We start from the raw sequence: 11,602 nt of genomic DNA on the forward strand, positions 1-11,602 counted from the left end.
AGGTGTGTCCACGCCTCTTAGCCCTCTCCTGGTCCAATGGTTCTTCAGTTGCTCCCATAGGGAGGAGTGTACCTATAATTCATGTAACGCTTACATGACTTCTCACATGACCACACTCATAACAGTTGTTTCACAACCTATGTCTCTCATCCTGATTTTAGGTATTTAGTACTTTTCCACTGTCCCATACTGATGCAACCTGTCAATACCAGTTCATCATGTGTTAACAGGGAGGGTAATGATCTAAACAAGCTTAGACACAAATAGCAAAGAGCACCATTGAGTATCTTATCAAGCTTACACACATATTGCAAAGAGCACCATTGATTATCTACTCACACACACACACACACACACACACACACACACACACACACACACACACACACACACACACACACACACACACACACACACACACACACACACACACACATTTCCTAAAAACATGTAACCTCTTAGTAATGTCTATATCATATTAATGCACTTTAGGATGTTAACTTTTTTAAACTTTTGCCCAGAATGTTTCCTTGGATTAGGGTGGCACCTAAATCATGGTTGCAGCTATCCCGGTGGTCCTGCTCCGTGCCATGCTATGCCCTGTTACACCCTGCTACGCTCTGCAGTGCCCTGCTACGTCTTGCTGCGTCCTGCTACTCCCTGCTATGCTCTGCTGTGCCCTGCTACGTCCTGTAACGCCCTGCAGTGCCATGCTATGCCATGAACTACTACAAATACTATTTCTGGTCATTGTTCCATTGTCTTTATTGTGACTATTATTGCCATTGTTCATCACACCCCCAACAGGCACCGTCAGAAACCGCCTACCAAGAGCCTGGGTCTGTCCGAGGTTTCACCCTAAAAAGGAAGTTTTTCTCACCACCCAAGGTTTCTTCCTAAAAGGAGTTTTTCCTCGCCACCGTCGCACTAAATGTTTGCTCTTGGGGGAATTACTGGAATTGTTGGGTCTTGTAAATTATAGACCTACTATATCTGTAAAGTGTCCTGAGATAACTGTTGTTATGATTTGATACTATAAATAAAATTGAATTGAATTAACTTTAATTATTTAATCACACTCCCTTACGTATTTAATTGTTTTGAGATCTTCAATGCCATAATATTTCATTCACATCATTGTCATACTCGTAAAACCAAATAACCTCAAGTGAGCCCCTGTGCCTCATATGGAAGCATTTGGATTTGTTAAGTTCTTCTCAAAAAAATTGAAGGACAGGTACAAAAGCACACTTCATATATATTTAACACAATAATACACACCCGGTGAAAATCTTTTGACGAATTGGAATTCTGTCGCTAGCTAAATGGTCAAAGATTCATCCATTAGGGGTCCTGAATGTCAGTAAAAAATGTAAGGACAATCTGTCCAATAGCTGTTAAGATATTTCAGTGTGCACCAAAGTGTTGGACCGACAGGTAGCCCGACTTACAGAGTGACATTTACATCCCTAAAGCCATGATGCAAACATGGCTAAAAATATATTTCTTAATGGAGCTTTAAATACAGGGTATTATGTAGGACACTACATTATATTGTGGAATTTATTGTAATAATGACCTCTGCTCTTTGGTGTCCATTTTACACAGTACATCAGTCATATGTTTAATGTTAAAGCATCACAGTGAATATGTTTTAGGAAAAAAGATGTATTGTCAATATTGTGTTGTACTATATATTACAAAATATGCTCATTATACACTTTAAGTTATAAAGCAATGGACTGTACAAGAAACCAAAATGCAATGAAATGTGAAGAAATCTGTTAATGATACTAATGGCCCAGGGATCTTACATAAGATGGGATCAGAATTCCATGTCCGTGTGAGAGCAGAGCAGCCAGTCATTACGCTGGACAAGTGCATCTGTCCGCTGAGGAAATGGTCTCGAACATGTCATTGTTCTATGACTCATTGAGAATGTAGAAGCCATTAGGTTTTAGCTGGGCTATTTTTGTTTGAACAAATGTTCTGAGCCTCTGTTTTTGAGAGAAAAAATGTTTTCATTTTCTGTGGATAAAGGAGTGATTTTCACGACATCACAATCCTGTTCAAAGATACACCTTACAAAGAGATAATTTCTCCTATTTTGTTAATTAAGAATCAGGTCTTAGTAGGTGTCATGTTGCAAAGGCTGCACAAAAAAATGAAAGCTATCCATGTCTTTTTATGATAATAGAGTAAAGATTATTTTTGCTTTTCAGCACCTAAAGCACAATTATCGTAAAACGACCTGCAGTGAATTGTGTTAGAATAATCTATTGGGTCTTTGTAAGTGTGTGTGGGAAGTGGACAAAATCATCTAATAATATCTAATATCTATGAGGAGGTTTGGGGTTCAGGTTTTGTGCTTTTTAAAGAAATATTTACAACACAAGTAGTCACCGAATGGAAGTCATGTCACAGTTTTTGTTGAGATTGTGTAACAGAAGTGTTGATTAAATTCTGTAGTTTAGTTTCATAATTCTGTGTGTGTATTTATCTCTGGTGGTGATTGGATGGTGGGTGTAAGCGCTGGAGTGATTCCCATTCGGACTTAGGTTCAGCCAACATAGACACTTTGGTTAGGGAAATAGCTTAGTTTCAGTTGATAGAGTAAAATGTTGTGTCTCATGCTTCAAATCACTGTGGACTTTTTCAATATCAAACCAAGAAGACATTTTTCCCTAACTTTAACAGAGTTTGTAATGAAGATAATGGGTAGACGCTCAGTCTAGGTGCTAGTTCTGGGTTTATCACCAGGCTCACTCAGGTGTGTCAGCCAGAACACCACTTAAGATCAAATATTCCTGAGTAAGAAATGAAGAGCTGAGAGATGGTTGTTATTCAGTTTATTTCTTTCTTCTTTCTTTGTGTGTGTGTGTGTGTGTGTGTGTGTGTGTGTGTGTGTGTGTGTGAGTGTGAGTGTGAGTGTGGTTTTCTTCTCATTTACACAAACTCTGAATAAAGGTGCCGCTCACAACTACAATCCAACTGATCGACTAACTATCATACTGCTTATTAACTGTGTGACGTCAGCTATAATATACAAACCAGCACGCGCTTTGGCTACCCTGTTACCAGCACTGAATAAACGGGAGTAAATGTAACATAAAACACAATATGGTCAACTGTACTAAATAATACCAACACTAACATAACTTTGGGGCCTTTTCTACAGAGTTACTTAACAAGATTGTAGGTAACACAAATGAAATACAATGTCTGTAAACATTTAGCTGATATGCTTTTACGCCTTATCAGATACGTTAATTAACAACATTTCCTCATTATGTTGATTAAAATCATAATCACGGTGCAAAACATATTTGCGCCACCTTCCTTTGTAAAGTTCCATTATTTTATTCATCCCCAAAGAAAGTAATAAAAAAAATATAATTGTTTATCAAACCAACCAATACTCACTCAATATTTGCGGTTTGTAAATATTCGTTTGTAGGCCACTGTGCTCTTTTTCAAACTCAAACACAGAGGCAAAGGAAAATGGCTTCAAACAAAAGCAGCTGCACTGAAGTTTTCTTATATTATCTACATAGGTCCAGGTTGTATAACAACCATGTACTAGACACAGATTTTCACGAATATAAACCTGGATGTTTACTGAAGCTCTGATTTATCATCAGCCCACAATGCCAAAGGAGAACATTCAAACCTACGTATACACTTACATAACAAATGTATTATAGGTGGAACATCTGCGTAGGTCCTGGTGATTGTCATAACTTCATCCATAAACTAAACAGGTAATTCAATATTTTGTTTGACTTGACCTTCGTAGGGCTGCAGTCGCCCAGGGGACAAACACATTTGTGCTTTTATGAATACTATAAAGAAAAACAGATAGAACCCTCTGAATCAGGAGGTGCTCCTTCTTGATTTCAGTCTACGTCAAAAGCACATTATATGTCTTATTGGTAGCATGATGAACTGACTGGGTATTATAATGCATGAGGTGGTTATGATATAAGCCAGACAGAACAAGGGAAGCATGCATACTATGCAGCTTGTTAAGAGCAGACATTCTTCTCATGCAGGTGATTACATATGGCAGAGACATAAACAATGTATATAAGTCCCATGACATAATGTTCAACTTTAAGAAATCTTTTTTGTTTTGTAACAGAGCACAGAATAACCCTAACTGACATATTTCACCAACTAAAAAAATTAAAATTTTAAATTAAAAGGTTGCGAATTCCACTCTGAATGCTAGAGATGGACTTTAATCGAGCTACATGTTTCGATTAACATGTGTAAAGAAAATGTTTAGATATTCACAACGCTTTCTGATAGCAAATTTAAGTCATGCAAGACAGACATTCTGTTTCATAAAAGAAGAAAAAACTCCTTAACAAGATTCTTTATCCCCAACGATAAAAATAAACCTCCTCCCAGAGAGTCTGGGGAGCTCTTACAGAATGAAGGAAAGGGAAACCTCACGGAAATGATTCAGACTGACTGCTGCGGCTACTGGAGACACAATATGCATTCCCATGATTCCCGGACCCAGACACACCGTCCGCAGTTGAGGATGGTCAATAGAGTCTTCATTAAACTGATGAGACAATCCAAGCCTGGAGCAGTAATAACAACACGTCTCCAGTGAACGTCTTCAAAAACAGGAGATGAGGGTAAACGCGGTTCAGTCCAGCGTGAAGGGAGACATCCGTTCTGTCTTCCTTGAACCCCCAGGACAAGACAAGACTGTAACAGAGCGGATGGTTGGAGACAGAAATGAGACACATAACATGGCTCTCATATGAGGAAACTGGTTAGCTGGTCAGCAGAAGCCCAAGGCATCAAAAATATCCCTGGCTGTGGTTCTGATGGGAAGATCAGCAGAGACTGACATAGGGATAATTGAGGAAACTTCATTATACCACTAAGCCAGTTCAAGCAGCCAGCAGGGCATTTTAGGAAGGAGGCTCCAGTTTGCACCACTCACTACAAGGGCCATCGTAAATGAAAGAGAGGAGCTCTGGAGAGTGACTGCAATGTGAACTCAATAAAGCAAACTATCCTCACTATCAGCACATGGATCAGATGAACTTAATGGCTGCCGGATACCAACAGCCAGTTGGCAATTATGTGCTTTCGCAATGGAAACTGTAATCAACAATTCACATTGTTATAAGTCACTTGGAAACTGAGGCGGCACTAAAGATGCTGTTGAACTGGTAGACAAATGTGCAAAAGCGGAGCCTGAACAACGCTCTTAACATGGGAAACTATAAGAGAGACAGAGAAAACATGCAGGCAGTGCAAAAGGCTAAGATTAGAAAAGATACAACTTTAGTGTCTGTTCAAACAGAATATTTCCTTGCATTGTCTGCTCCAACAATCAACAGATAACATAAAAAAACACAAACATAAAAAAAAACATCTGTATAGTCACCCAACACACCTTTCAGTGACACACACACATTAATATAATACACATAAAAATGTCATGATTGCAGTCCCACAATGATACACAGATCACATGGTGGTGTGGGAAGATGTGGGGGAGGGGGGGGGGGTGTATTATCACAGTGAGTGTTGAGTTGGTGGGGGGCCAGACCTGAGTATGCACGGTGGTACTGAACCTCCTTGAGCTCCTTTTTGTTTAGGAGCATACATGTGAGTCGCCCGCTGAGCAGCGCCCCAGCAGCCAACGCTAGTTGGTAAAGTTGAAATATTAAACGACCCCCTCCACTCAAATGTGTTCATGTGTGCAGAAGGATGTACGTGCAGAGTTTGACACTGAAGGCAGTGTTTGTGCTCATCTTTAATTTAAGTTTAAAACATGTACGTGAGCATGATTTTGTGACATCACAAATTATGCTTAGCGGAAGTTCAGTCAGGAAGACTCTTTTCTCTACTCATTCATTCACTCTCTCTCTTGGTCTCTTTGTCTCACACTTCTACTCAATCAGCAGAAGTTCAATCTTTCAGCTAAACCAATTAGACTTTGCCACAATCTCCCTGAGCCAATCATATCGTTGCTGTCAAACTTTAAAACTACCCCTCTTCCACCACATTCACCTACAGTTGTCAGTGCCCAGGCTTCCTTCCACTGAGCTCATCAGAAGCCCCACTCCAGCCAACTCTCTTCATCTCTTCTCCACCACCACTAGCATCTGGACATCAGGGTTATATCTCTGTACTACTTGTGGTATCACTCCTCCTTAATTCTGATGGTATATTTGCACAGATTCTGAGCTATCCACCTCTGAGATGTCTGCTATAAGTGAGCTTGGTACACAGACAAAATGAACGCAAGTTAAACTCAACTGTATAAAGGCAAAACTGCATGCTTGCATACACAGCACAAACAAACACATTGAACACCTCATTTGAACATTATGATCAAAATCTGTTTTTGCAGCCTAAACGGTGTATTCATTTTGACCTTTGACTTCACTGTACCTGAATAAATCAGTCTGGTGATTATTTGAGCAAAGCATTTCAGATAAACGATTTTAAACAGATCAGCATTGCACAAGGCTTTAGTAAAAGCAAACAACATTCCAGTGTGTTGGTCAATGTATTCCTGTTGCTGTAAAAGTTGGTTATTTTAGCTGTTTGTTACTCAACTTACTCCCTTGAAATTTTTGCAATTTTCTGTGTGTGACTTTTTAATGCAAACAAAACTACTTTCTACAACAAGTACCACATTATACCACATTATAAGTGGGAGAACTTGTGGTGATGTGGCGGTTGAGACGGGGAAGGGCTTGGCTATGTACTGCAAAAAATAGTTAGCCATTATTATGTAATTTTAAACATGTCCCAAAGCAAGAAAAAAGAAAAAAAAATAACAGCACTGCCAATTGCTTTTCTTGATTTAACACATTTTGATTGAAGGCTCTAATGTCGGTGCAATTTCAGGAAAATGCATCTTCTAATTTGCACTGGCAACATGAAAATTGAGGAAACTTCATCCCGCTAAGCCAGTTCAAGAGCTAGCAGGACATTTTAGGAAGGAGGCTCCAGTTTGCACCACTCACTACAAGGGCCAGCGGAAATGAAAGAGAGGAGATCTGGAGAGTGACTGCAATGTGAACGTAATAAAGCAAACTATCCTCAACTTGTGGTGATGTGGAGATTGAGTGTACACCACGGGGAAGGGCTTGGCTATGCACTGCAAAAAAATAGTTAGCCATTATTATGTAATTTTAAACATGTCCCAAAGCTAGAAAAAAGAAAAAGAAATAACAGCACTGCCAATTGTTTTTCTTGATTTAACACATTTTGATTGACGGCTCTAATGTCAGTGCAATTTCAAGAAAATGCATCTTCTAATTTGCACTGGAAACATGAAAATCTAATTATATTACTTAATTAAAACTATTCCTTATTTATGTCATGCCCTGCAGGGCGCACATGACTTGTTTGATGAATACGTGTTCTAGGACTTACTACACCTAATACATTTTTAAGGTGTTGGATTTTTTGCAGTGTATCCCTTTTACACACATGCTCTCTGAAATTCGATTCAAGTTTAAAACGCCCCGGTAGCAGCCACAACTCGGAGACCAACGGGTTCCTCTCCGTGAGCATTACGCACAGTAGCTCCATATATGTAGAGGCACCTCGCAGCCCCTCTGGCACTGTATCTGCTAGAGCGCGCGCAGGGGCAGTGCCATGCACACTCCTGACTATGAGTTTCTGAGCGGTGGGAACCAGTCTCTGGGTTTCAGTCCCTTTAATGACCGAACAATGGAAAAGCTTGGAAACAACACCGTCCACCCGAATGGATCCGATCCGTTTGCGCGAAACGAAGAAGTGGCCCAAATCGAAATAATGGTCCTGAGCATCACCTTCGTGGTTGCTGTGATTGGGAATGTGAGCGTCCTGCTGGCAATGTACAACACTAAGAAGAAGATGTCGCGGATGCACCTTTTCATCAAACACCTCAGCCTGGCTGACCTGGTGGTCGCCTTCTTCCAGGTGCTGCCGCAGCTCTGCTGGAAGATCACCTTCCGCTTCTACGGTCCGGACTTTTTCTGCAGGATAGTCAAGCACCTCCAGGTGATGGGGATGTTTGCGTCCACCTACATGATGGTGATGATGACCCTGGACCGTTACATTGCCATCTGCCACCCTCTGAAAACCCTCCAGCAGCCCACCAAGCGCTCCTACATCATGATCATCTCCACGTGGATATGCAGCCTGGTGTTCAGCACTCCACAGTACTTTATCTTCTCCCTTAGCGAGATCCAGAACGGCTCGAAAATTAACGATTGCTGGGCGCACTTTATCGAGCCGTGGGGCGCCAAGGCGTACATCACCTGGATAACTGTGGGCATCTTTCTCGTGCCCGTGGTAATGCTCATGATGTGCTACGGATTCATCTGCCACAGCATATGGAAAAATATCAAATATAAGAAAAGGAAATCGACGGATGGTGTTGCGAACAAGAACGGGCTGATTGGGAAGAATTCAGTCAGCAGCATTACAACTATATCAAGAGCCAAACTGAGGACTGTTAAGATGACTTTTGTGATTGTTTTGGCGTACACTGTTTGCTGGGCTCCGTTTTTCACAGTGCAGATGTGGTCGGTGTGGGATGAAAACTTCCAGTGGGCTGGTGAGTGCTAAAGGGATGAAACTATAAGTGTATTCAGTATTACTGAATGTATTACTCTTACAGCTTTAGGAATGATATATTGCCAAAACAAAAACATCCCAGAGAAAGCGCTTGGTCATTTGCTACAAAAAACTCAAACACTCATCGTGCACAAACGTGAGCACAGCCTTTACGCACGGATATATTTGGCATACAAAACCAAAAATGAATTAAAAAAGAAATCTTTAAAACGAACTATTGTTAGCTACTTCAGTTACATGAAATATGCAAGTGCAGCACTGTGAGCTTTTAGAATAATTAAGTATTTTCTTTGTTTCCGAATTTCAGCCACCTCAACTGTGTGCTCTCACCCACCACCCTTCACCTCATGCTGAGTCTTATATTCTTCGATACATATTTTATCTGGAAACAAAACTGTAATTGGGTGAAAAAGTTACACTTGATTGATTTGCTTAATGAACTTTTCTGGGACACATTCACAATGAGAGAATGACACAAAAAGTCTTTGATTTGCAACAGAAACTCTTTTTTAAAGGAAAAAATAGGTTTTACATTTCAACACCAGATGAGTTGATTGAGACAGGCATTTCTGCAGTCTAGCCTGGACCAGATGTTTTGCGGGATTAATCATATTTTTTCTCTTTCCTCTCCCTGTTCCTCAGATTCTGAGAACACAGCAGTGACTCTGTCTGCACTCCTTGCCAGTCTCAACAGCTGCTGTAACCCGTGGATATACATGGTCTTCAGCGGCCACCTCCTCCAGGATTTTGTGCACTGCCTCTCCTGCTGCCTCAAAATGAACCCTGACTTCAAGAAGGAGGACTCAGACAGCAGCCTCCGCAGAACAACATTGCTGACAAAGATGGCCAATCGGAGCCCTACGGGTAGTTCAAGCAACTGGCGAGAGATGGACAATTCTCCCAAATCTTCCATTCAGGCGGAGTAAACTAGCAGCCAGACAACTCTGTTTACTGGGGTGGGAATGAAAACATGTCTGGGAGTGGCATCAAGTTACACATACAGCATCAACTAATCTTAACTTTGGGCATGTCTGACAGTGACTGAAATACCCCCAAAGTCCAAAACTATAAAGCAAATTAAGCTTTTTGCATATGAATCAGGAGACAAGAGTGAAGAAATGTTGTGTTGACTGAGAATTTGCAACAAGGACAGTCAATATGGACACATTACCTGTGTTTTTTTCCTGATTCTGTATGCAAACGTGTTCTTTTCTTTTACATAACCACAGCAAAAAAATATTTGAAAAAACACTGGGAAAAAGAAGAGTTTTACTTTTAAGTTATCAAGCTCACTACAATTGTTAGTATAATCACTAGATGCTGACAATTATTATTTTACATCATTTTGTTGAAACAGTTTCAACAAATTCAACAGTCCCAAGTAGTAAAGCTGATTTTTAGAGTCCCATCATGATTTCTTTTTGATACATTTTGAAGAGAAAACACTTTTCCAGGAATACTTTTCCTAGTGGTTAGGTTTCTCTTCAGTGCCGCCGAACACCCTGTCCTACTAAGAGTGTTTACAAAGATAAAACTCACATAGCAGCCAGAGATGCGTGGTGGTGAAAATGACTCCTCCAGACCGCACGTCTCTAAGTAACCGAGGCAGTCACCTCACCCTTTGTGTTTAGCTTTCCGTTTTTTTTTTTTTTCAGAACCACATTTTAGTGGCTTATGTAAAAAGAAACCTTTCCTTTTGACCTATCATAAAAAAAGAAAAATAACGGGTGTGGGGTTTAGACTACATCTTTTAGTCAGGCTGTTGCGTGCATCCATATTTTCCCCATTATTTCATGTTGCAGCTGGCAGTTATTTGTGTGGGTCCCTAACGACTGGCTTTCATTTCTGTTCAGTGGAGGCAGATGGGATCCCCTTGAAAATAGCAGGACATTCACCTACAGACACACACACACACACATAGTGTAGGGGGGCGGTGGGTGTTTCACAGTTGGAGGAGTCTACCTACCAACCCGCACACCCATCCCACGGCTTTCACAAAATGTTGGGGAGAAGCTCACACATTCCACACACTCTACGTCAACACATTTCCTGATTTTTTTCTGACATCCTGCACCATTGGGGGTGGTCTGTTTTTTTGGCTTCATTTGCACTCCAGACAAAAACAATCTCTTGCACATTAATGCGATGTGCAGCACAGTAACGGTTGTCAGACCAACATGAGAACATGTACGTTATGATGTATCAATACATTTCTATCTGACTGTATGGTATATTTGTACATAAAAGGCACTTAAATATCTGTATATAGGAATAATATATGTAAATCTGTTCAACATGAATTATGTGGCTTGTGTACATTAAAAAAAAATCTAAATATCCTATGAATATATGTTGAAATATACATATTGATGCACTGAATACTACACTGGCTTTGTCTCTTGTTTTCACAACCACGGCACGGATGGTTTCACTTGCTTTGTTTGTGCTCCATGCAGTTGCTGCACAGAAATCTCTGGTGTTACATTTGCTAAAAAATTTAGCAATTCTGAACTTATATTTCTTGCCAATCTAAACAATAATCACCCGCCAAGCTTTGGGATGATGCCGTTATTATGAGGTCTAAAATAATGTGAAACAAAAAAGTCTGTTAAAGGGAAGAAAGCTGCCCACCCCTTCAGAACTTAAAATATATACAGACAATGTAATAGCTTGTAAAGCTGTTGAATGGAAATGTACCTGTACCAATAAAATCTAAACAAGGGCAAATAAAGCCATATCTGCGTGGCTCCATTACACTTTAGAAAGAAAATACTTTTTATACTGTAATTTTTCAATGACGTCTATTAGAATCCATAAGGAGTACAACATGATTTAATTTGATTATTTTATTGTCTAATTTAATCATCAAATGATTCAGTTTCTTGCTGAAAAAATGTGTTATACCTCATGAAATCATAATTGTGTAATGTAATAAGGCGGTGGTATTACTTCATCCAGCGACTCTTGTAGTCTTTATTGCATCATTAAATAA

At 40.0% G+C, this 11,602-nt stretch overlaps 1 protein-coding gene across 1 annotated transcript; it reads left to right on the forward strand.

Moving 5' to 3' along the window:
* Positions 1–7,547: 7,547 nt before the first annotated feature.
* Positions 7,548–9,747, forward strand: avpr1aa (arginine vasopressin receptor 1Aa). Its single transcript, XM_028584842.1, has 2 exons — positions 7,548–8,590; positions 9,253–9,747. The coding sequence occupies exons 1-2, from the start codon at positions 7,645–7,647 to the stop codon at positions 9,534–9,536; spliced, it is 1,230 nt and encodes a 409-aa protein (XP_028440643.1). The 5' UTR covers positions 7,548–7,644; the 3' UTR covers positions 9,537–9,747.
* The last annotated feature ends 1,855 nt before the right edge of the window (positions 9,748–11,602 follow it).

The sequence above is a fragment of the Perca flavescens genome, chromosome 8, assembly GCF_004354835.1.
Source record: "Perca flavescens isolate YP-PL-M2 chromosome 8, PFLA_1.0, whole genome shotgun sequence".
NCBI classification, from domain to species: Eukaryota; Metazoa; Chordata; class Actinopteri; order Perciformes; family Percidae; genus Perca; species Perca flavescens.

What these genes read in the sequence shown, in the direction of transcription:
- avpr1aa (XM_028584842.1), top strand. Translation starts at nt 7,645, where the DNA reads ATGCACACTCCTGACTATGAGTTTCTGAGCGGTGGGAACCAGTCTCTG. An exon ending in TGAAAACTTCCAGTGGGCTG is followed by an intron (nt 8,591 to 9,252) that starts GTGAGTGCTAAA and finishes CCTGTTCCTCAG; the next exon opens with ATTCTGAGAACACAGCAGTG.